Below are 27,318 nucleotides of genomic sequence, written 5' to 3'. Positions count from 1 at the left end.
CAAATATAAAACAAGAGAACATTGTTCTCTGGTATTAAAACCATGGTCGACTAACTCCCCTCCGTAGGCCTACGTACGTGTGCTGCGTCGTCGTAGTCGCCTTAAAAAAAACGAAAACAGCTCTTGATGTAGTACGCGAACAGTGTCTTGGCGTTGCCGTCACGGTCCATTAGTTCGTAGTAGACTGGCCGCGTAGTCAAAACGAAAAATGCCTATTGTATTTTTGGCGGTTGTGGCCTGCGTCGTAGTACGTTGTGGGCTTGAGTTAGTACGTTGTGTGTTTGTAAATGTATTTTTGGCGGTGTTGGCCTACGTTGTGTGTTTGAGTTAGTACGTTGCGTGTTTGTGCTAACACGTTGTGTGTTTGTGCTAGTACGTTGTGTGTTTGTAATTGTATTTTTGGCGGCGTTTGCCTTCCATAGTTTTAATATTAACGTTTAATATTCTACTACGCGACTGCCCCCGACGCACACCATCGCGACTGCGTTCAACTCACGCAGACCCGACGCGACAACAAATCGCGTCGGGCTGCGTCAGCATTTCATTTCATCTGCTGCTCTCCGTTTTTGTTGAAATGCAAGTTACATAGTGCACCGTCTTTCAAATGAAGTCATTGGTCTTGTCAAAGAACAGAGTAGGAGATTGTCTCACACCATACTGCCCAATTCTCTACCAGAAGGACCCCCACTGGAAATAAGTCTTTAAATTTAGCGGGTTAGGCCTATCCGTAGGATATCCTTGAGGCCTTTATATATGATTCAAGCAAAAATACTCCTACTCTTTAATGAACCAGTACATACTTTGATCTAATGGTCCAAAGAAAACCTTTGAGGTGGACAGATAAGGGTAGCTGGCACCGGTTAACCGGGTAGCAAATGAGCTAGAATGATGCATTAACACACAACAGACCAATAACATTTTAAAATACTGTACTTTAAGTGTATTTATTTTTTTTCCTTCACACAGTGTAGTACAGAAAAATGAAAACATCTATAAATTAAAAAAGCATTCTAATATTAAATATTTTTAAGGACCATGACCGTACCAGAGAAGTACCAGAGCATACATCTTGCATGTGTGGTACTCAATGGTATCTGGAACTAGCTTACTATTTTGAAACCTTATCTTCAAGGTAAAACAGTGTTCACGTTAATTTACTCATCAAAACGTGCAAATGTTGGATCTACATTTTTTTTCCAATATACCTACATATATATATATTTTTCTATCTGAAATGTATTAATATGTATGTACAGAAGTTTTACAAATTGGACGGAATACCATAAAAAGACTAAGGAAAATGTTGACATGTGGTTTTCATTATTACACGCAAGGCAAACCATTCTCTAATGACAAAGCGACTCATAATAGTGTTACTGTTAAAAACTGATGCGCATCCACCGGGTAATATGGCGCATACTGTAATTATATCCACAATACTGCCGCAATTTGCGTGATGATACATGCAATGCTTTCAATTATGAATCGCTTGTCGTGCTGGACCTAGTAAGAGGTCAAATAAAGACTGATATGAAAATTAACATGCATGACCCTCATTAGTACTTATATAACTGGGGTCAACAGAGGTAGGATAATCTGACAATTATATTAATGCGAACTTGATCGGAACAAACCTTTATCAAATCATATCTGATGAATGTATAAAAATGTTCTTATAATAAAATGTTTTTCAATAATGACCCATTGACAGTGGCTAACCTAGGTGTTTTAAAATGTGTGTGATAGGGGTGGGGGAAATGAGAACATGAGAACTGCCTGGGGAAGTCATGAGTTATGATGGAATTTTTAACTACTTTAAATAACATGTAACCAGAAATGTTTCAAAGGGGGAACATATAGGAAACCACATTAAACCTAGATATGCCACTGTTTATCAAGTTTTTATAAGTGACTATATAATCTGTATCAAAAACATCAATCATCTGAAAACATTATCAAGGTGACTCATGATTCTAAATTGTTTAAAGTACAGTATGAGCATGGAATGTAGTCCTAAACATCAGATACGAAACTAGCAGTAATAGTTTTGTTTTAAGTACATATGCTCACATGAATACATTTTTCAATTTAATAAGCTATATTAAAATGCTTGAATATTTTAGTATAACGGTAGTAATGATACTTATTTGGAATACTGTACTTAATAATCACATTATGTACTGTATGAACGTTTTAAACTTTGTCAATGTAAAGTGCATTAAGCATGCAAGAATTCAAAAAATGTTCAGTAATATAAGTCTTAATTTTAAAAAGTTATACATATTAGAACGCACTATATATACTGGAGTGTTGTATAATACATACACAACCTAATAACTGTGAAAGTTTTCTCATTCCTAAAGATGACCCAATAATGGTCGAAACCCAATATTCGGAGTAACGTTCATTATATGTTATTTAAACATAATAATATATGCAAACAACCTATGTATCAAAAAAATAAACCTTATATTTTACCAGAACACTTTTTAAGATTAGATTTTTTGTCTTCGAAGTAATACACTTGTAAACAGATTTACAGGAATATAAGAGGATATTTGTTTATTAGCAACATGCTTGGAGATCCATACTAATTAGGCCTACCGCTGGTACATACAAACATCAAATATGTTAAACAACTGTAGTTTGTTAAAATGCATGTTTCTAAAAAATATTCTTTTAAGTAACTCTGCAGTTGTGAAAAGTCAATTTCATCAAAACCACCCATCAGCCTTTTATATCATTATCATCGTTAACATGATTAATACTGATTTATTAATTAGAAGTAGTAGTCTGTCTAGCCACATGATAGCAATTTGCAATTTGGTTTTAAATTGGACGGATGATACCGATTTTTAACTGGCTCTCCAACAAAGAGGACATCAATAAATTTTGATCCTGTAAGTTTAAAATTGTAAACATCTATCATTAAGATAAGATAAAACTTCATTAAAAATATATGGGTCGATCTTTTCATGCAATAAAAAGCTCTTTCAGGTATTAAAGTGCTGTATGGCATATACATATTTGTTTAAAACAGGCTTTGTGTACATTTATGACCTCAAGTAATGGGAGAGCCACATTATAAACTTAACATCTGAGAGAGATAAAATATTTAATTTTTGAATTGCATGATTGAAGTCTTATATTTTATTTATAAAATTTAAAAGTTTTATTTCAATTTTATAACAGAAATAATTCTTTCTATAAGTCTAAGAACAATGGACCTTTCAAAACCGGGGACCAGGGAATATATACATGTAGCACAACCAGTACTGTATTGGCAAATTCAGCTGCAAATGACACTATTGGTTAGTGGAACATTAGCAATAATTTCCTAGGCACAGCAGGGCTTAGCAAAAAGGTCCATCCACTATCCACAACAGTCACTCGGTAATCTAGCAACGGCTAACAACAGTAAACGTAAAAACACGCAAACACACACGCACAACAAGGGCACACCGAATACACATTATTTTGTAATTAAAATAGATATTGTATTGATGCTTTTGAACACTTATAATAGATCATATTTTAAAAGCATTGAATATTATTTACAAAAAAAAAAAAAAAGGAATATTTATTTATATACAGTGATCATGTTGGGTTAACTTCGCTGACTGTCGCAACAGGCGTCTAAATTTTCAATCTTAAGAGAGAGGTTATTTTATTATCTTTTGTTATCCCTTGTATCTGTCTTCATTCACCTTAATAACACATTTTAAAGGTACTGTATTCATATAATTTTAAGGTTTGGGGGATTTTTTTAAGATAAACTGTCTTTAGTAAAAAATATAGAAAACACTCAAAGTAAAAAAATAAAAAAGTATAGGAATATAAATATTTATGCATCTCTGTTCATTAGGAGGAAAATATACTAATAAGTGCAAATATTTACATTAATATTTTAAAAAATCTATGTTAATTGGAGTGAAATATTTTCTTTCTCTAATGTAAAGTAATGAAGTGAATAAATGTCATTTAAATTTGAATTTGAAAGTTTAGTAAGTTGAAATATTGTTTTTCTGTTCAAGATTATTAGCTCTACAGAACAGTTACCTTAAAATTTGTACAGTATGTTTTTGATTTTAGCTGTGTTAAATTATGTAGAATTTTGTTATAATAAAAATATTTTATGACAGTATCAAAATACAGGTGTCCAACAGATACAAATTTAGTATTAATCAAATTATTAATTAATTACAAGGTGTGGTCACAATAGCAGCTATTTTGTGATTCTTTTACATTGTCATTTACAATCAATAAAGTACTGAAAATCATTAATGAAACATAAAAATTATGTAAAAAAATATTTACAGATATATTTACAAGTGGATCAATGGCTATTGTTAAGTCTTTATACATACACAAACTGTATGTAATATGATAAAGTCTGTTTATGTATAAGAACATTCTTAATATTTTGCACATTGGTATAATAATATAATTAATATAATAATTGGTATCGAGAAGTAAAGGAGGGACATATTGAAAGTGATCAGAATGATGTAAATAGAATAATGTTAAGTCTACTTATCCATCTACTAATCTACTTATTCATCCTCCAATTTGTCCCATGTTTGGCAAAAGAGTATTTAAAGGAAAGAGAGAACAGTCCAGTTTGAAAATATATCACTTTCCTAGTTTCGTCTTGGAAGTTGCCATCGTCACCATGTAAGTGCAGTTGTTTAGAATTATTAAACGTCATTCGCTTCTAAAAACTGATATAACTATTGCCCTCTATATGGGAGTTCATCCTCCCATAGCTATGTCAGGGGTGGCGCCAGCGGGGGCAAGGAGAAAACCCAATTCGTCAGGGGGAAAAAAAATGTGTAAATTTTCTACATATTATTAAGACTCGAAAATCGATTGGAAATAAATAAGCCTTCAAAATCCCTAAATTGTCATATTTTTCGGGGGCGAACCCCTGGAACACTTTCGAGAGTTTTTGAGTAACGCCCGCTTTTTTTGTCGGGGGACATCGGGACCCCCGTTGGGGACCTCAGACCCCCGTTGGGCAAATCCTAGCGCCACCATTGAGCTACGTACAAGGGTTTTGGTGCTGGTACTACAAAATAAGGATACTGTGCTCACTTTACTTGCAAATACTCTTTAGCTTGTCAAACCACATTTACAAGTAAAATAATTAGATTATACTATCCCAATCGAATGTGTCCTCAATTTCGTTGTCATCCTTCACATACTGGTGGGGTATGGCTGATTGTACCATCACAGCAGGCTGTTGTTGGAGGTGAATGGGGCTGTGTGGATGTGTTATTGCTGTCAAGCTGTTGTTGGGACTGAGCAAGTGTGGCGAGACAAACCCAGACCCACTTGATAAACTGCTTCGTTGACTGTTACAATATGGGCTACCTATAAAATAAAAAATATTTACTTTATATCTACCAGAAAGTTGAAACTTTCCAATTGCAAAATGAAACTACAGCAGAACCAGGCTTTTAACCTTGAGGTCGAAAGGTTCAAACCTCCGCTGTTAATTTTGGTTGCGTCTTTGAAAAATGTATTGCTTCTTCCACAATGAAGCATAAACAGGTACTTGGTGGGGTTGCCTGCTACTGCGCCGAAGAAAACCCATTCTTCAGTCTACCCAGCTGTATAAATAATGTACCAGCAAAGTTGCTGGGATTAATCTGAGATGCACTAGTGTCCCATCCAGGGAGAGTATTGCATTTCATCACCTTCATGCTACAGAAACCGGGATTAGCTCTAGCCCCTATGAGCCTTAATGGCTCCTTATTATATAAATGTATTATTATTATTTAATTACCCCACACCAGTGTAAAAAAAAAGATTTTACAGTAAAATCAACTTTCTAAAAGTAATAAAGCTACTTACCTGTATTAGAAATACCACTAGCTATGCTGTTACTAAGACTACTGCTTCCGTTACTCTGGTTAAGCAAGCCGGTCTGCTGGAAGAACTGACTAAGAGAGGATGCCAGATTAGCAAACTGGTCTGGTTCCAGGGACCAGTTTTTCTGGTCTGCTTGCCTCATGCTTGCCATTAAGCCTGAATTAAAATAAAAGATCCCTTAACTGACATAGTGGCACATTTGTGTTCACAACATTAATACATTCTTCATACTTTTGATGAAGCTAAGGCATTAAGCTCAGTCCAGATTATCAAATTGTTAGTTGTAGGCCCATGCTGTGCCTATATACGGTCATGATGTGATATTATCATGACGATATTTAGGCATGTCAAGTGTTTTGCCAAATAAAATTTGATAGCCTGGGTAGGGCCTTATGTTGCATACCAATCAGATGAGAGCTAAAGGATGTTTAAATTTGAATATGCAGATGGAACCAGATTCCCTTAAAAGAAACTTCGGTTACAGTAGCTTACACTGACATTACGCTGCTAAAGGGGCAAAAACCATAATGGCCTAAAACCTCATAAAACAAAATTGCCAAAAAGATGATTTTGAAGTTAATTCTATTACTAGTGACATACCAAAAATCTCCTCTAGAAAAAAAAAAATCATCTTTCTAGTTACCTTTTAATATCAATCATAAATGTGTATACTGCTCTAATTATATATCTTACAACAGCGCCACCAGTAAGTAAAAAGCGATTACATTCTCTCAATGTGCAACCTAACATTTTCCTGGCTCTGACAAAAATATTCTCAGTTTAAAACAATGTTTTTAGCTTTAAAGGATGTTTTAAAGACTCTTAAATGTTTTCTTACATGTTCGATTTAAGTTTGTTATATTTTCATGGATTAGCATGATTGACTGAAGGTTGATTAAAGCACAAGTTTTATTTGTTTTTGTTTGATTTCTTAACACTAAAATTGTCACATTTGTATGCAAATTAGAAAAAAATGTATATACCAACCTTGAAATTGTGACATGTCAATATCAGAAATATTAAAGCTACCAGTACCCACTGCTCGAATACTCTCTTTCAGGAAGTCCAAGTTCTGTAACCAATCTAGACTCGCAGATCCACCTAAATTAACTATAAAAAAAAAAGTAAAATGCAATCATAAAAACATATGCAAAATATTGCCAAAGATTATTACATAAGGAAAAAAGTTAAGTGTTTAAGGATTTTGTGGAGACCATACCAGGGGTTGAGAAAAAAAATATCACATGTGATATACCAAACAGAAGGATGACAAAGTGTAGCAGGACGGAGATGGACACAACAAAGTAGTAGTAGAAGACATAGCTAGGCCTCGAATTTGGGGATTTTATGGGCAAAGCCAAATGGCCTCCGGTATGACATGATTTTGAAAGGCACCATGGCCAAATGGAAAGGCACCAAGGCCAAAATTTGAAGTATAAAAAGGCACCCAAGGCAAAATTTGATTTAGCCTCAGTACTAATTTCTTGCGAGTGCCTTGATTCATCGTAGCTAGGCCTAGCCAAGCCATAGTTGTCAATGGTAATATAACTTTGTTTAGAGTATTAACTATTAATTATCGATTCAATGTTGGAATATCGTACAAAACAGTCAAATTTCAAGAAGTTCGATATCTTTGCGTTGTTGCTCAGTCCGTCGTCATCAGAGAGGAAGCCACAACTCTAAACTGGCAGCGAAAGCTGCGATGACGTAAGATCGCCCAAAGTTAGCTGTGCAGCAAGCACATGTTTACAACTATACAAAGGCCGTATTCAACTGGTCGTTCTTTGTTAAACCACGCCCACCTGCGCGCAACGGTAACAACATCCTACTCAACGAAGACGACCAGTCGAATAGAAAACTTGTAAATACTCGACAAAACAAAATGGCTGTATAGTTACCACGATACACGTTGCGTAATCAAGACTGCTTCAACTTGAGGTAGTATGGGTTTTTTGAAAAAAAATATATTTTCATCCAGTTTTTTTTATTCTGTTTGCCTACAATAACTTTTTGACTCCATGTGGGTAAATATTATTATGTTTATTTTATGAAATTTAATCTAAGTTATATTAACGCAAATGTTGTTAATAAAAAATCACCAATCGGCCATGTTTCTCTTTGGTCACGTGGATAACTTAATGCTGATTAACGCACCCTGGTTTACGTTAATTTTCGTTGTCAACGAAGTCTATTTAATGAACCAGTCGAAAATAATACTCAACGAAAATTCGTTCCAACGAAATGAACCAGTCAAATGAGCCCATGTTTATATTGCAATAACCACTAGAGTAAGACGCATACGCACACAACGGTAACCGCAAAAACAGTTCGTATCAACACACACATGGAAATTCTCTCATGTTCTGTTCTGTCACTGCAACCTGGCCTAGGCCTAGGCTAGCTTAAGCGACCTACGTTTTTGACTTTCATGTTTTCTTTCAAGATTTAAACGTTACTTAGATTTATTTTACGTGTCAAACGATCCATATTAAGCATCGTGAGGGCACCGAGGCCAAGGCTTCAAAAGGGCAGGCAAGTGCTTCATTTTCAGGGGCACCAAGGCGAACTGGGAGGGCACCGTCGGCAAGGGCCGCGGTAAAATTTGAGGCCTGCATAGCTGATACTGATAATGATTTTGATACTGATGATGATGATTATAATGATGATTATGATGGAGATGATGTTAATGAATTTTTGATAATGATTATGATGAAGATCATGATGTCGATGATGACTTGGATGATGATGATGACTTTGATGATAATAAAAAAGATAATTCGGTGAAGATAATGATTACTATATCATTATAATTAAAGCTCACAATTATTTATATCAGTTGATGCGAGTGCCACTTGAAAAATAAATACTCACAAGAATTGTTAGCTGAGCAACTTGTCTGTACGTTGATCTGTGGTATTTCATTGGCACTGCCCCCACTGCTTCCTAGTGACCCATTACTATTGTGGGACATGTTGAACAGATGTGAGCCTGATGAACTATTTGCAACATGTTGTAAGAACTGTACACTACCTATACACAAAAAAAATAGTAAAAGATATAAAGACTGTTAATATAATACATTAAACCAGTATTCTAGGTTTGTAAGCCACCATCCTAATGGCAAAATTTTTTTATAGAATTTTTAGCGAACCCACTGTCCACCAATAATGATGGTTTCAAATAAAAATGCCTGCTGCCATGAAAAAATTGGAAATTTCAGAAAAAAATAAATGTTTTTCTTTATTTTTATTATACCCGCCACTGCCTTGAAATCTCCAAAAATAAGATATGTATATTTCATCCTAATTATACAAATTTAAATCATTTAACCATCGCATTACTACACTGTGTACAATCACCAATAAATATATATTTTTATTGCCTCCTCTGTCTGGATGATTTTGGCAAAACTATTTGCTAAATTAAAGAAACTAAATTTTATTTTTACATTTTCCCCCCTCCTCTGACGATCTTTAAAAAATAAGCTTGCAAAACAAGGGATAAAAAAAGTCTTGCCAAACCACCTACAGCTCATTAGTTCGATTATGTGGCATTGGTAATGTTTTGGACGGATCAACTGTCAAGTTAAATGTTATGCTAAAGAGTACAGTGCATTTGTTTAAACATCAACAACCAATGTTAAATTTGGATAGTGATGAAGTAGGACAAAATTCTGCTGGAGGCTGTTCTGAAATAGATACATTCAGTGGAGGAAGTAAACAAGTTGATCGCAACAAGAAACTTGTGCTTCCATAACCAGAATGCGTTTTTCCACCTACCAACTGATACAGTAGTCAAATACAGACAACAAAATCTGCATTGTCTGATATGTACTGACTTTTCTGATTTCCGACAACTCGTATTATTCCAAGCATACAAGTTTTTGTCCGTCGGACTCTAAATGTTTGATCAAACTTTGTCTGATGTAGTACAGTATAGCATTACGACAGTCTTGGAATTCATCAACATCAAGTTCTTTATAAATGATACAGAGAGAATGGTGGTGGATGACCTAAAATTTTTGTACAAATTTGCCTTTTCCTATTTATTTGTATTGCCTTCTTCTTTACAAAACGGAAAAAAGTTGAGTGTTTACGTGCATGTTTATTTGGGTTACTATTATTATTATTATTATAAACAAACATTACAGAATACAAATCTAGTCAGATTTAATAGAATTATTTAATTTTCATTAACAGTAAACTTAGGGAGAGTCCGAGTTAACATTGATGACTGTTTCGTTTGTATTAATGATGGTCGATGTACTTAGTGCAAAAGGACTTACCTTGTGATGAATCAAAAACTTGTTTATATAGACTTCTGAATGATGCACTGAGATCTTCAATGTTAGGATTTGAATCAAACAACCTGTTGGATAAATCCCCCTGGAAAAAAACATTAATAATATATGAAATTTGTAATGCACACATCTGTATCAAGGTGTCTAACATTAAAACACAGCAAAAAAATTTAGACAATTGAAAACTAGTGTACATATTGGTTCTCCTCTACCCATTGAGGTACTGTAGCATTAATCATCTACTATCCAGGCAACATCACTTCTTCAGCTGTCCATTCAGTGTCACTACTACTCTTGTCCAGGTAACGTCACTCCTCCAGCAGTCTATTCAGCGTCACTCCTACTCTTGTCCAGGCAACATCACTCCTCCAGCTGTCTATTCAGCGTCACTCCTACTCTTGTCCAGGGAACATCACTCCTCCAGCTGTCTATTCAATGTCACTCCTACTCTTGTCCAGGCAACATCACTCCTCCAGCTGTCTATTCAATGTCACTCCTACTCTTGTCCAGGCAACATCACTCCTCCAGCTGTCTATTCAATGTCACTCCTACTCTTGTCCAGGCAACATCACTCCTCCAGATGTCCATTCAATGTCACTCCTACTCTTGTCCAGGCAACATCACTTCTCCAGATGTCCATTCAGCGTCACTCCTACTGTTGTCCAGGCAACGTCACTCCTCCAGCTGTCTATTCAGCGTCACTCCTACTCTTGTCCAGGCAACATCACTCCTCCAGCTGTCTATTCAACGTCACTCCTACTCTTGTCCAGGCAACATCACTTCTCCAGCTGTCTATTCAGCGTCACTCCTACTCTTGTCCAGGCAACATCACTCCTCCAGCTGTCTATTCAACGTCACTCCTACTCTTGTCCAGGCAACATCACTTCTCCAGATGTCCATTCAGCGTCACTCCTACTGTTATCCAGGCAACATCACTCCTCCAGCTGTCTATTCAGCGTCACTCCTACTCTTGTCCAGGCAACATCACTTCTCCAGATGTCCATTCAGCGTCACTCCTACTGTTGTCCAGGCAACATCACTTCTCCAGATGTCCATTCAGCGTCACTCCTACTGTTGTCCAGGCAACATCACCACTTCTCCAGCTGTCCATTCAGTGTCACTCCTACTCTTGTCCAGGTAACATCACTTCTCCAGATGTCCATTCAGTGTCACTCTTACTCTTGTTCAGGCAACATCACTTCTCCAGCTGTCCATTCAATGTCACTCCTACTGTTGTCCAGGCAACGTCACTCCTCCAGCTGTCTATTCAGCGTCACTCCTACTCTTGTCCAGGCAACATCACTCCTCCAGCTGTCTATTCAGTGTCACTCCTACTCTTGTCCAGGCAACATCAATTGTCCAGCTGTCCATTCAGTGTTACTCCTACTCTTGTCCAGGCAACATCAATTATCCAGCTGTCTATTCAGCGTCACTCCTATTCTTGTCCAGGCAACATCAATTGTCCAGCTGTCTATTCAGCGTCACTCCTACTCTTGTCCAGGCAACATCAATTGTCCAGCTGTCCATTCAGTGTTACTCCTACTCTTGTCCAGGCAACATCACTCCTCCAACTGTCCATGCAATGTCACTCTTTCAGCTGTCCAGGCAACATCCTACATGTCCTGGCTGCCCCCCTCCTCAAGATATTTTCAGTTTAAACAATTGTAGCATCTGCCTTCTATGAATGAATAACCAATAATATTTGGTAGGCAGTGTTAAAATGAATGAAATTAACTATGTGAAAATTTACCTGTTGCAACTGATGCACATTGAGTGATGCTAAAGTGGGTGAACCTATGCTGCCTCCCGAGCTATGCAAGCTGTCTTCTGGGCTGTATGGAGACTAGAAATAAAAAAATAATAACATAATTAACTTAATTAGGAATACTAACATTGTAAAGATGAGGTTAGCTAGAAATGTGATGTGTTGTGAAGCAATAATTAACAGCCCAATGTAGGATTGTTTTAGGGAGGGCTGTGTGCTTTTCAGATAGGTTTTTTGTAGGAACAACGTACAATAGGTTTAAATAATATATAACATTATTTTGTATAACACTTCTTATGAAGTCTTTAAAAAAATTGCTAAAAATACACAAGGCTGTTGTAACAAACATTCTGTGGCCTACAAAAAGACAAAAAAAAAAAAAGGCCGCTGTTGAGGGGTTCTCTGTCAGTTTAAAATAAAGGTATCAAGAAGCTAAATACTTTAACAATTTCAGTTGGCACACAGAAATAACAATAACTGGAAATAAATTTTTAAAATGTAAACTTCTCGTAGCTATATTGTTAAAAAGACTACATGCAATAGCAAAACAATGGAGAAAATTCTATAGTGCTTTATTCATATATATAGCAGACATTGGCCAGGGTATGGCTGGACAATACAATCATTAGTTCCGCATGAATAAATAAATCGATCACCTGATCACCAGACAGATTATGCAGAACTGTGCCACAGCAATTATAGATCAGAGACAACTGGTGTTATTGAATAGGCAGAGGTGAGAAATAATTACTATTAATAATGCATAAAGAATATGCATTATTATTATAGACGTGAAATTTGCATCACAATTATAACTGTCTCTTGAATTTTTTTTCAATAGAAAATTTGTTCATTGATTTCTTTAATACCAAACTGATTCATCAGTGCTTGGTTGACTGTCAGTGAGCATATTGCACTCTGTGTACTGAAATGCTGAATAGTCAGTTTGAGTATAAATGTATACTTCATATAATTTGATATAACTTGAGGATGTAGGAAAAAAAACAAGCCAGACAAACTGACGACAACTGTAACAGCTATCTAAGCAAGTTTAAGAACTGTGTCTGCTTTGAGTAATGATGGGGATATGTGTATACTGTTTCACTAATCATCTGTTGCAAGCTAAATTATGATTAGTCACAAAAAATCTGCCAATACAGGAAAGAAAACTTTACTCATTATTGAAATACTCATTCTTATTCTTAATATTATATACTTACCTCAACCAATTTAAAACTAAGCTAAAAAAATCAATTGATCAAAAAATACCACTCTGTGTAAATTTTATTAATAATAATAATAATAATAATAATAATAATAATAATAATAATAATAATAATAATAATAATAATATTAATTATAGATGTGTTTCATGCCAACAGGGCCTCAAAGCTCTCCTCATTCCATTCATCTGTTTAATTTGTACCGTTCTTCCCGGCTTGGCTTGCTTGTTTGTTGTTTTATGCTTTGTCTTTTTCTTTGTTCTTGCCTTATATTTGAAGGTGTTTTTTTTTCTTTGTTATTTGTTATTATTATTATTTAAGATTAGTCCGGGGCCTTATTACAGGCCTTGGCCTCCTTGGTTCCCGGCACTTGTAGTTTAGCAAGTAACAAGTGAATGAAGTAAATTTGATTGCATGGAGCTGTGTTCTACTTATGATGATTGCCTCGCAGTCTCAGGGTCACAGGTCCAAATCATGTGAAACAAAATACCAACATTTTCTATCACAACTAAAACTTGATTACTTATTGTTCCATCAAGAAAATTTTTAAGACTACTGTACTTGTTGTTGGATGTTACAGAAACGGATGTCCCTAGATTATTAACTATTAGATAATTAAGTAAACACAAAATTAAAATTATGAACAATAAATTTTAAAATGTAATTACAGTGAACAGTACTTAAGACAGATGGTTTGACACACATTTCCAGTTATTGTGAATGTTATTGAACAGAAGTGGAATAAATCCATATTGTCCAAAGAAACTACATGAGGTGGGATGAAATTGTGTGAACTTTTTGGGTAAATTAAACAAGAACTATGTCAAAGGTTATTTTGTTTAAGATGAGCAGAAATAAGGAAGAGGATCTATTCGTTGTATACTGTATTTAGCTTCTTTTTATTCCTCTGTAAAAAACATTAATATGTGTTGTACAGTATTTATATGTCTGCAAAATTTGCTAGCATGTGTAATACTTCAATACAAAAATTGATAAAGCCACAAAAATATTAGATTTGCTGATCTATTTTGTCAACAGTTCTGCGTACTATATGGACTGTTTACCATATTAGAACATTTACTTTTATTTTCCCAATTGTATAGGAACTCATAAAGTGTTATTATGAACAGATTGTTTCTTTGTATGTATATGTTTTTCTCCAACCTGTTGGCGGTTTCTATCTCTGTTGGTTGAGAATTGAATAAAAAATTATTTAAAAAATTGTCTAGTCTTTTAATTGTGTGTTTTAATAATGTATTTAACGTAATGCTGTTTTGTATTAACTTGTCTTTATACTTCCTTTGCAATTTATGTATAACATTTTATTACTTTTTATTAAATTTTATTGTAATACAAACAATTACATTGTCAGCCCTTGGCTAAAGTTTTGTATGCTTATTATACCTGAATAAATAAATAAAATATATAAAGATTAACAGTATGAATAGCATATATATATATATATATATATATATATATATATATATATATATATATATATATATATTGACCGTGTTGTTTTGTGATAATGGTTACATTTCAATTTACCCTGTTTCCACTGCTCCTCCTCTTCCGCTGTTTCTGCCTCGCCATCAGTGGATCCTCTGGTGGATTTAGGTCAATGGCCCAGTATGAACCCTATTGGAAATAAATACACACTGTATTAAATATATGATCATAAATGATTAATATTTATTGAAATTAATCGATCTTATTAACTATCATAAATAAGTATTTTTATACCTGAACAAAAAATAGAAAAGTAAATTAAAAAATAAAAATGAAAGTAAATTAAAAAAATATTAAATAAAAGTAAATAAAAAATATAAAGAGAAAAATTTGGAATAGAAATGCACAATTATTCAATATTTTGCTGATTCATAAAAGCTTTATTATCAAATATCTCCCCTTTAGCTATTATTATCTGTAACCTGAATATGTAATTTTACTCCATGCAAACTTCATCATTATAAGTTCAATTCCTGAGGGCAGTATACAAGAGCATGCAACCAGTGACTCAATGAATGAAAATCAACGTGTTCACACATCTACCTGTCATTAAATACGACCATCGGAAATTCAAGTGTTTACCTTAATATTGAAAATGATGTTAATGAGACATTAACTATGAAGATGGTGCCATGTTTTTATAAAGGGGTACTCTTCAAGTCTCTGACTCAGCACTTTCAAAACATGATTTACTTTGTTATGAATAGCAAATGTTATTTTTAATATAAATAATTAAGTTTACAGAAACTCATAACCATTTAGGAATAGAATATATTTTTGTATCTTACTATATTTTTTTTATATATATTTTTTTATATATGGATGCATCATCAAGTTAACAAGTGTTATTATTATGAAAGTGAAAGGTCAACTAAGTTTTTTTCGGAGGTATTTGGGAATCTACTGAGCATTCAGTACATACAGTATAACTGTATAACACCTCAGGTAGGGCAAACATTCTTTCATATTATTTCTCCTGACGCAAAACGCCATCCGAATTAGTATTGCAAGTACCTGCTGCTACTTGGGGATCAGATTCATCACTAGCCACCAAGCGTAGCATTGGTAGTCTAGTAGTTAGGTTACCTGGGATTGTGGGTTCAATTCCCACCCAAGTAACTTCCGAGATTTTTTTCGCAAGCATTTGGGAATGTACTGAGCATTCAATACATATAACACATCAGGAATCATTTTGTATCAACTAAGTTTCAAAAGAAAGGTCAAGATTTCTAAAGAGTACAAAAGCAGCATTTAGAAAATTTAATTTGTTCATGTTATAAACCAAAAAAACAATAATATCCATTCATTTGCTAACCTTTCCTGGGTCATCCTTCGATCTGGGCACCTTCATAAAACATTTGTTGAGAGATAAATTGTGTCGTATTGAATTCTGGAAAGCGAAACAGAAAGAAAAGTTGTCTTACAAAACAAAAAAGTTTAATCTTTAACAACAATAATGATTGAATGAGAGGGCAGAAGTGAAAAATTAATAAAATTATTCAGTACATTCATGAAAAAACACACTTGGCCAATATTGTTTTCAACATTAATTCAAGAGCATATTTACTGCTGATTATGCTGCTGGTGATGATGATTATGATGTCAATGACGGTATTGATGTCATAGACGATGATGATGTTGATGTTGATATGGTATAATAATTATAATGTCCGTGACAGCGGTGATGATGAGGCAGATGATACGGGTAATAAAGTGGTCTTGATGATGATCAAGAATGATGTAGTAGAGCCTAGAATAAAGATGATAACGTCAATGCTGGTGAAGAATTGTCCTGCTCTTCTTGACATGGTGAAGTTAATATTAATGATGTTGAAATGATTGAAAATGCTGATGAATGTATGATAAAAATAATGAATGATGATTAACTGGCAGGATAAATGGTGATTCCCATGTCTGATGTAGATTTTGATGAGATTAGAATTACATCATTGTAATACTTTAACTGCTGTAGCTGTACCTGCAAAGAGAATAGAAAAAAACAAGAATCTAAACAGATTATGACTTACGAGTCTGGGAGAACAATAGGACTGAATTAGAAGCTGTTAGTGAAATGAAAGATCTTGGTGTTGTTATAGATTTAAATTTCTGGTCTCATGTCTCACATGTAATTTCTATGGCGAATAAGAAATTGGGAATTATTCATCGTTTAACATTTGGATTGAGATAGCTTTTTGTTATTGTATAAGTTATTAATTCGTCTCATTAGAATATTGTAACAATGTTTGGGTGCCTAGATTCCTTGAAGATGAAGATAGATTAGAGAAATTACAACAAAAAGCTACTCAATTAATTTCTGAGTTGAGGGAACTGGATTATGAGAATAGGCTAACTAACAAGACTAGACCTTCCAACACTAGCTTATAGAGGGAAGAGAGCATCAGTTATCCAGGTATTTAAAATTTTTAATGGTTTTGATAAGTTGGATGTTGGTAATTTTTTTGAACTGTCATCAACTGTAGTTACTAGGGGACATTCACTAAAATTAAAGAAACCGAAAGTTAAAACTAAGTAAGTGGGGGAGAACAAAGTTTTAGTGTGAGAGTAAAAATTAACGATTTAGAATAATTTGTCAGTTGAAGCTGTGGGTTCATAATCAATTTATTAATTCAAATCAAGGCTCGAAGAACACTGGCTAAATCACCACCAGAAGTTTAAACCGTATGTAAAGAGACTTAGACAGATGGGCGAATAAGCTTTAATACTTTAGCTTCAAGATCAAGGTACAGTAAATCAAGGATAAATCAAGGTTACATTTACACTAGGCCTAGGCACAGCAGAAATCTGAGTCAACCTGTGCCACAGTGCATAGGCACTGCAGTATAAACAAAAGCAAAAAAATAAATAAATAAAAAGTAAGGTGTTTAGCCCAGGACTAGACCTAGGCTAGCCCTCCCTACCATACGTCTATCTTCTTTGCTTCTTGTTTTTGTTCCTCTCCGCTGGATTGAAGATCTCTCTTGTTCCTAACCTTCAGGACCTAACTGCAAAGGATAGATTACGTGTCCTTGATTTACCATCCCTTGAAGACAGGAGGATTAGAGGGGACATGATAGAGGTTTTTAAACTAATTCATGGGATTGAAAATATCAACTTTCAGCATTTCTTTAACATTTCACATCCTGAATTTAGGACTCATCATACACATGGTCATTCTTATAAACTTTTAACTCCCCGAAACAAAACGGTGTTTAGAGACTCTTTCTTTGACACCAGAGTAATCAAACCATGGAACAATTTACCACAACATATGTAGTCTCATGCACAACACTTTACCACTTCAAAGTTTCCTATGGATGACCGACACATGGAAACATCGAGAGGAGGCAGTCTCTACGAGACTCATTGCCTCCTTATATCACTAAGGTAAGAATCACTAAGGTAAGAATCTACGCAACCCAGTCTCTCACGACTGTGACTGTGTAGTGACAGTACGAATGTGGACCTGATTCCTGAGAGAGTGACGAAGAGTGAGTGCAGCGTGTGATGTAACTGAAAAAAAGGTGCCTAGCCTAGGCCTACTTACTTTCCAACCATTGCCAACTTCTCTGTAATAAGGAAAGTTATCGCAAATCCACTGATAAATCTCACTCAGCGTCATTTTCTTATTCGTTGAGCTGTTGATTGCAAATGTAATAAGGTTTGCATAGCTGTACGGAGGTTTACCATCTTTCGGTTGCTGATGATGATGTTCCGATCCATTTTCCCAAACTGCACTCGGGTCTGTGGGTGATCCTGGGGATTTACGAATTGGTACAAGCCCCTTTTTAGAATCTGCACCACCACTACCTGCAATGGGGTTGCCACTTAATGCTCCCCCTACACTTAGGCGAGGGAGCCAGTCCATGGAAGTCAAACTACTCTCCAACATATCCGCCATTTTGACTGATCTTCATATCTCTGTGAGCCTACTCACATTATGCTTTGCGGAACAATCTTGTCGCCTAGCAAAGGTTTTTTTCCTATTTGAACGTTGATTTTAAAACACATTTCAATGTGTATTGAAATTTGAATGGAAGCGATGTTTTTGAAAACCATTGCAATGAAAGTGAATTCGTGAATGTGTGTAGATATGAATAAAAGGTGTTTTTATATCCATAACTGCGAAGCAACACAGACTGATCACTACTTTTCGACTACCGACCCCCAGCGAAGGATTCCATGGTTTCGGCTTCTCTCTGACGTCACCTTCGCCGGATCATTGGTAAATTACGGCTGGAATTTAGGCTAGTAATTAGGTAAAAATTAGAGGGCGGATGTTTATTTTCTAGTTAGCAGTTGTTCCTGTGGTAAATATATATTTTTTTTATTTAATATTTTAAATTACTATAAAACTATATATAGCAACATGACAAGTAAAAATATATAAGCATCATTAATTACTCAGAATTTATTATAAATTATTGAAGAATAATAAACAGAAATCTAGGGTAAAACATGTTGGTCTTTGGCCTACATAGTAAAATACAAATGCAATACAGCCAGGCCAGCCTGTGTGTAGAAGGAGTCTACCGAGGTCTGACAATGCCCAGGCCTAGCCTAGATAGGGGACATTTTTTAAGTTCCTTCATTTGCATGTCTCTTCAGATACGCAGTCCTAGTGTTTGATCAGTTTCAGATTTTAAATACATTCATTAAGTTTTGTATACTCATTCATACATACTACTACTAAGTACTACTACGTACTAAATAATATAAATAAAATACAGATCATTTCGCTCGCGCTTCTTCGTTTCGGTCGCGCTTCATTTCGGTCGTGGTTTGTTTTCAACAAATATATGGAGCGCCAGTGGAGTTGCGAAAACGCCAAATTTAATGTAACTAGGCCTATTTGTAATTGTAAGTTCGTCAATCAGTCTATCATACTTTTTTTTATTTATGTTTTGTTGTCTTTCTACTAAGTAACAACATAGGCTACTTAAAAGCAAATAAAATGAATACCATTATTACTAAAATAAATTTCAATTAATATTATGGTATTTATAGGTTATTTTCTAGTTTGTTGCATTCCTAGTTACCATTTTACTCTTTTATCAGACGGTTTTTATTTTCGTTTTGTAATCGATCTTACGCTTCCTACTACATAACAAATACAGCAAATAAAATGAATACTAAAAATTTGGTATTTCTCTTAGTACGGTATTGTTTTTTGATATGATATTATTTATTAAAATCAAACTTTTTATCAGGAAAAACCAGCCAACCGATTATTTAAATTACTTAAACATTAGTTTAATAACAATTCTTTTTATTAGTATTAAAGTTTATTATTGTTACTATATTACTTGGTGCTATTTTTCTTTTTTTACATAAACAACACAGATGTTACGAAGTTGACTGAGTTTGAGATACTTTTTTTTATTGTTTGATATAGTTTTTATTATTAATGTTTGAATCAAATAAAGATTTATGGAATAAGTATAGTCAATAGATTAGTTTCGCATACATTTTTTTTCCCCACAAATTGATTTCCATGGTACTCTTAAGGCGAAACTGACACAAGGTTTGTGATTTCTTGTTTGTTTTATTTCCATTTTTGATACATTACTGCAAAGACAAAAGTAGGTCAGAGGCTAAAATAGACGACTAGCTATTTCTAGGTACAAACACGTGCGCTGGAGCGCAGTTCACCACTTCACGTGTGTTCACCTACTTCATGAAACCTGTAACTTCGAATCGTCTGCGCTGGCTGCTGATCATGTTTATATAATACAAAAATAAATGGATAGTAAAATATATATTTGTTATATGATTTCATGTGTAATGTAAATAAATATGTATAAATTATATATAATATTATATACAGTATGTATAAATATATATATGTATGTGTATATAGCCTTATATATATATATATATATATACTGTCTCTTATACACATCTAGATGTGTATAAGAGACAGAGCCTAGGCCTACTTACTTATCAAAGAAAATTAAAGATTTCAAGTGAAGAATGATAATGTGTGTATTATTCGTTTTTTTCTTTAATTGTGTTTCCTTCAATTCTCCTGGTATGTTTTATCCCAAACTCTGGAAGCTGCAAGAAAAATAAATAAATTTATTGTATAAAAAGATCGGATTAAATATTGTAATGATTATTGTTTCAACTAAATTATGAAATAGATTTTAGATGGTAACAACATTCAATTCAATTAAAATCAAAGATACATTTTATTGACCATAATTATTAAAGTATAGTATATGAAAACACAACAAAAAGAATAGCATGAAGCACATACTAAATTCCATTGTTTCAATCATAAAATCATGTTTCAATCATGAATATATCACCGTAAATGGAAGAGAATATATTAGTACTGTAGAAAGATAAAATGTTGTTTAGTAGAAAGATAGCAAAACGGAAATAAAAAAAATACTTAGGCCTATGATAAACTGATTGACGAACTAATTGTAATAATATATAGGGCCTAGGCATATTAAATTTTGCGTTTTCACAACTTATTTGGCGCTCCATATATTTGTTCGAAAAATAAACCCCGACCGAAAAAAAACGCGACCGAAATGATCGGCTACCGTTAGGAACATCCAATCCAATCCAAACCGTGGTTAAGACTATGCAGAGTACCATAGTAAAAGTAGAAGGATACAATTTTAATATAAATTTCTTGTACATAATTTGTATTGTTACTGTACGTATGAAATTTGTATACAGTAACGTATCAACATTGAATATACCATAAGATATATATGGCCTATATAATATATATAATTTTTTTTTTTTTTTTTTTTAAACAAGGAGTCAGGACAATATTTTAGAGATGTCAGATACAGGTAAACTGAGTAATGCTGGTAACCAGGGCCTTGAACAGTTTCTACTATTGGCCAAAGGTACCAAAGCTGGTGCGATGACCGCCCTAATAATGCAAGTTGTTGAAGCACCAGGGATTTATGTGTTTGGAGAGCTCCTGGAAATGCCAAATGTTCAAGAGGTAAGGTAGTAGATTAGGGTGAAAATAGTATTACAAAATTGGTTATATAAATTCAATTGATATACATTTTTTTCATCCCATTATTCATTTTCTGCAGAAATCTGCCTTTATTTTGTGAAATGCTTAGACAGATTTTTAGGCCTAATTTTTTCCGTGGAGGATATATTCCCTTCACAGGCCTTATTTTATTGTTTTTATAGGAGCTAAATTATAAATAATGATGACATTTTTTCAGTTGGCAGAGGGACCTCACAAGAAGTGGCACAACCTTTTAAACCTGTTTGCTTATGGAACATATCAAGACTACAAAGGTAATAATACACTTTACAATTTAATTTCATTCATATTCAAAAACAGAACATTGAAAAATATGAACTACAAAAATAGCAAACAAACTAAACTGTTTATATAACACAGTAATAATCAAATGAACAAAAAAAAAAGTCCAATTTAAAAGTAACGTCTTTCACATCCAACACATAAGTACATGTTTGAACGATGCTTTATAAACAGCCTATTTACGAAGAAACCCTGCTGTTTTGCAGCATATAGACTTGGGACCCTGAAAGCAGAAATCTTTACCACAAGTTACAACTTCATTCTGAAAGCAAGTCCATAATTAGCATTCAATAAAAAAACTACAGTATAACCTTAAAGATGTATTGCCCCCTAAAAATGAAAAAAAAAAAAAAAATAGTAAGAAATAATTTTGAAATTAACTTGCTCATTTTGCAGCAACAAACATACAAATTATTAACCAGAGCATATAAATTGTTGCATTAAAAAAATATGTACCCTGATTTTTAAACTGGATAATGTTAAAAATAATAAGATACTCCCAGTCTCTGGAAGTGTTTCCATCATTTTTGCCGTAAAATTATGTGTAAACATTTTTTAAATACACTAATTTCTATGTTCAAGTTAATTTCAAAAAGCATTTTTAAGATTCTTTTTGGTATTTTGCATGGGACAATACATCTTTAACATTCACAATACAACTAGATTGACTGAAACAAAAAATCTAAAAAGTAATTAAAAAAACATGTTCTCTATTAATTTATCGACTTCATCATAATATAACAAATCACCCCCTTTTTTTTTATAAATATGTTTTTTTCTAAAACCCTTCAGCTGATCCCAGTAACTTCCCAGAACTCTCAAAGCCAGCCGTTTCAAAACTGCGACACCTAACGATAGTTTCCATAGCAGCAAAGTGCAAACGTATTCCTTACACTCTTCTGCAAACTGAACTTGATGTGAATAATTTAAGAGAATTAGAAGTAAGTGTTGTTATTAATGAATTGTTGTTATTAATGAATATGTTTATTTTAATTTTATCAAAATCATATATCTCAGAATATGCAGAAATGTTAACTTTATTAATGTGAATAACAGTAAGTATTTTAACCAAATATGATATGCCACATATATTTTCTGGAGCCTCATTTAGAATAAACGTCTCCCTCCAATAAATGCCCCAGACGTTTATTTTATTCAATGAATTCCCCAAAATGACCGTAAACAAATCTAATCGAAGCAAAATCATTCTCAACACTTTCTATTAATGTTCTACTCCAGTAGAATTACATTTTTTCTAACCTGGTTGGGATAAATAAAACTTATGATCATTCAATAACACATGTTGATGGCAATTATGTGTTGTACTTCCACATTTACAGTGGAATTAAGTTGAGTTTATTTGAGTATATACGTATCCATTTTACACCAAAATAAATATACGCCTCCCTCAAACAAATGCCTCTCTTAAAACCCTTCTCAACAACAAATGCCCCGGGGCCTTTTGCATTGAAATTTTATAGTAAAAGATTCAATAATAATGAAGTGTGTTTTGCATTGACATTTTATAGTAAAAGATTCAATAATAATGAAGTGTGTTTTTTTCTAGGATTTATTTATTGAAACAATATATGCCGGTGTAATAGAAGGAAAATTAGACCAAAAGAACCAGCAATTGGAGGTAGACTACGCCATAGGTAGGGACATTAGGCAAGAGGCCATCGTAGACATTGTCAACACACTTCAGCAATGGTTAGTAGCTCCTCAGGAATGATGATGATAACAATGACGATAATAACTATTCAATCAATCAACTAATCAAAAGAATCATACCAGCAAATTCAATCACTTTTAAGTAAAAGGGAAAAAAAAAATCATGCACTATTTAAAAATAGTAAATAGTGCATGATTTTTTAAAAAGTAATAATGCACTAACCATGTGGTTCAGCATTAAAGTTCAACATAAATGACGTTTGTATGGTACAAACTCGGAAAGAAGTGATACAAGCCACTGTGATTCAATATGCTCTAAAATGATTATGTTGGTTAATATGCAAATAATATGCAAAGTTTTTATGTGTCCAACAGATTTCCATTTGTAGCATATGACTGTGTGCCATCATTGATGATGACAGTCGCTCTAAGGTGCTTCTCTATCTTCCTAAGAGCTATATTTACATAATGACTAAAGGTATAAATAAAATGTATCAATCAATTTTGAAATAACTGTTATAAATTCATCTCCCTTTAGGTGTGATGGATGCGAGACTGTTTTAAGTAATATTGAAGAGCAGATTTTAAGAGCCAACAAAAATAAAGAAAGTTGCATCAAGAAACGACAACAAATAGAATCAGAGGTGAGTTCTACAGAAAATTTGATTTTTACTCAATATAAATGGGGTCAGGGGTGCAAAAAATGTATATGACTTTCTTATAATTTTCTTCTTATCCTGCCCAAATAAACCTTTGAAGTTTGCAGATATGACCATAAGGGCAGGCCCTAGAAAGGACCTGTTCTGGTCTAGTCTAGGCATGATGACAATGGTCAAACAAGTATTCCTTGTATACCTGTGTGGTGGGGGTAGAATTGGCTTTACCCAGGGCCGCGATGAGGATGTTTTATTATGACCCTTTTTTAAAATAATAATAGTGTATGGTAATAATCCAGTGAGTGAGTGAAGAGGGGGGGGGGGGGGTGTTGAATTTTAGAAGGGTTTCACCAGTAGTAGCTAGTCAATAAAGACCCCATTTGATCCCTATAAGCGGGACAAAAATATGGCAAAAGTGATACTTATCTTGCATTTGATCTTTTAAAGGTAATTGATATCAAGAAGGCCATTAAGGCATCATCTCAAGACATAGATGACCAACACATGTCCACTGATACAAGAGAAGCTGACATACAGCCCTCCAAACCCACCAAAAAACCATCCAAGATCAGAGGGTAAATGTCTTGTTTTACACTTTTTCTTTGTACAATATTACTTTCGCTACATGACTGAATCAAATGTGAGCGTTCTAGAAGGCTGTTAATTACAGGCAAAAAATTCCATTTTCAAAAATATTGATTATTTGTTTTTCATGCAAATATCATAATCGCTCTCTAAACCCAGCCAATTTGCGCACCCAACTAACATGATACATTTGCAAAATGTGGAAAGATCATTCAGCAGTGTTTTTTTGTTATTTTTGTTATTAATTTATAATCAGACAGGCAGATTAGGGCTTACAACTTCAGATATTTTCATGACATAAGAGCGAGATAATCTCTATAACTAGAAAAAAAGAGCAAACACGGCATAACTACACTTGTGTGGAAGTGAAATAGTAAGTGTTGATGATGCTAACTATCTTGGTATCAATATACACAAACATCTGAAGTGGAACTCCCATGTGGATATTGTTACGTCAAAAGCTGATGCAGTACTTAACTTCCTGTGAAGAAACTTAGATATTAGGAATCCACAATTAAAAAGCCTTGTGTACATAACCTGTGTTCGCCCTCTATTGGAATATGCCCGCACAGGTTGGGACCCGTATATATCCAACCTGATTACCTGGCAACCTGGAAATGGTTTACTATTAGTTTTCGTGGAAATACATGAAATCAGATATTCCTTAATCTTTTTTCTTCTAATATGCTGCAAATTTATTTATTTTTAGATTACGAGGCAGTGGAAAATTCTGGAACAAATGAGACCTAGGATTATACATCAACATGGAAACATAATTAATAGACGAAGAATGGGTCATTCCATTTAAATACATCATAATTGTATCCTTGGTATGGATATACGAAAATTACAGTAATTTTATTTCGTTATTAATTATTATTCGTTATTTATTTATTTAATTAATATTTGATTTTATTTAGTCAGTCTTTGCGAGGTTGGAAAACAGCAAGTTTGCATGGCACAATTGTTTTTTGGGGGTTTTTTTTGGTTTTTTTTTTTCAAAGCCAAGAACAGTTTCTTAAAGTACATGCCAAAATATATTTTTTTAAACTTGTGCGCAACACTATGCAAAACAAATTCGGTTTTTTATTACAATTTTTATTTAGTTTTAACCCTAGTGGCCCAGGACTCGACAGAGATCTAGGGCCATGTAGGACTGCAAGATTGAGTGACTGGATGTAATTGGGTCTCTGAGGCTGAAGTTCCTAGAACCTACAGCTTGGTGGGTCTAATTTAAGTTATTATAGACTATGCTGTAGTCATGTAAAATGATACATGTATGTGCTCCAGTGTGATTGATTTGTAGGGCTAAAGATAGGGAATTTAAATGTCATGTATTTAAAAATTTGCCTAAAATACATGACATTTTTACACAGATAGTAATCAGTGCATTGGTGTTTTAACATAGATACCCACCTATACGTCCAAGTGTTAAGAGCTTACAGAGGGCTCTGCTCAGGGTGGTGCCAGCGGGATTGCCAAATGGGCCCAGCTGTCAGGGACACTTAGCCCAGCCATTGGGGTGTCAAGGTAAAATCTGTTAGAAGAAAATTAATTAAAATCATTTACTAAGCCAGGGACAGCTGACCTAAGAGTGCTATTTCTATGTATCTAGAGGTGCCTATTAACATTTGCTCACCTAAGACCTACTGTAACAACGGTGGGGCTGAGGTGGGTGTGAATCCCCTGGCACTGCCACAGTTTTTGCTGCTTTGCCTAGATTTATAAAAATGTGTTATAATGAACAATTATATAGCAGAAGAGAGTGTGTTTTAATGTTGTCTAAACAAAGTCAAAGTAAGATTTTAGTAATTTTAAAGCTTTGTCCACACTATCAAATTTTATGTAACAAATACATGTGATACGCCCATATTTGGCCGTAGTATGACATCATCATGCACTTATATGGGCACATCACACAAATTTGTCAAATATTATAGTGTGGACAGATCTTTAATTGGATGAGTTTAGTACTACCTATAATACTTATAATTCTGTTTGACACAGTCTTTAAAGATATACTCTGCATTTCATCATTTTTTGAGGAATTGAGCACACTCTATATTTGTAATGTTGAGTTAAATAAAATAATAATATAGGAGGTATTGAATGCATTTGTATCAAATGAGGCGCTATTCAGATATAGATGAAATACGCTTTTTTTTTCTTGACAGAGAAGTGCCTCTATCAGTGATATGAAATTTATAATGATAATGAGAATAATAAACATTTGTTTTGTGCCAGCACCAATTCATAGATGATAAATAAAAATAGTTTGTATTCTGTGAGAGAGGTATTTATGCTTTTCCCCCCCTATTACAATAAATGGTATTGTATAATAAAATTTGTTTACAATAATAATCAGCTTTTGGAGTTGTATGATAGCTGTATCGTAATAAAAAGAAATAAACAGAGCTATCGGATGTATA

The 27,318-nt window shown here is 33.9% G+C and overlaps 3 protein-coding genes across 4 annotated transcripts; 2 read left to right on the top strand and 1 right to left on the bottom strand.

Moving 5' to 3' along the window:
• Positions 1 to 925: 925 nt before the first annotated feature.
• LOC117100004 (forkhead box protein J2-like) lies at positions 926 to 18,829 on the bottom strand. The gene is made up of 9 exons (XM_033239538.1): positions 18,216 to 18,829; positions 15,987 to 16,061; positions 14,711 to 14,800; positions 11,925 to 12,017; positions 10,160 to 10,259; positions 8,746 to 8,904; positions 6,862 to 6,984; positions 5,857 to 6,030; positions 926 to 5,373 (listed from the first exon to the last, which is right to left on the bottom strand). The coding sequence occupies exons 1-9, from the start codon at positions 18,567 to 18,569 to the stop codon at positions 5,147 to 5,149; spliced, it is 1,395 nt and encodes a 464-aa protein (XP_033095429.1). The 5' UTR covers positions 18,570 to 18,829; the 3' UTR covers positions 926 to 5,146.
• Positions 10,429 to 11,884, top strand: LOC117100005. Its single transcript, XM_033239539.1, has one exon. It carries the CDS (start codon positions 10,610 to 10,612, stop codon positions 11,840 to 11,842), a length of 1,233 nt encoding a protein of 410 aa, XP_033095430.1. The 5' UTR covers positions 10,429 to 10,609; the 3' UTR covers positions 11,843 to 11,884.
• LOC117100006 (COP9 signalosome complex subunit 7b-like) lies at positions 17,948 to 27,303 on the top strand. 2 transcript variants are annotated; one of them, XM_033239540.1, is made up of 8 exons: positions 17,948 to 18,055; positions 21,446 to 21,638; positions 21,874 to 21,949; positions 22,770 to 22,918; positions 23,545 to 23,687; positions 24,187 to 24,292; positions 24,752 to 24,879; positions 25,599 to 27,303. In XM_033239540.1, exons 1-8 carry the CDS (start codon positions 17,982 to 17,984, stop codon positions 25,630 to 25,632), a joined length of 903 nt encoding a protein of 300 aa, XP_033095431.1. In that variant the 5' UTR covers positions 17,948 to 17,981; the 3' UTR covers positions 25,633 to 27,303. The 2 variants fall into 2 exon arrangements, with proteins under 2 accessions (XP_033095431.1, XP_033095432.1); XM_033239541.1 differs by lacking the exon at positions 17,948 to 18,055 and adding an exon at positions 18,881 to 18,978.
• The last annotated feature ends 15 nt before the right edge of the window (positions 27,304 to 27,318 follow it).

This window comes from Anneissia japonica, unplaced genomic scaffold (assembly GCF_011630105.1).
Source record: "Anneissia japonica isolate Jap-2015-1 unplaced genomic scaffold, ASM1163010v1 scaffold256_len832006_cov191, whole genome shotgun sequence".
Classification (NCBI taxonomy): Eukaryota; Metazoa; Echinodermata; class Crinoidea; order Comatulida; family Comatulidae; genus Anneissia; species Anneissia japonica.
The sequence above is the reverse complement of the archived record's forward strand: the minus strand, read 5'-3'. Positions and strand labels throughout refer to the sequence as shown.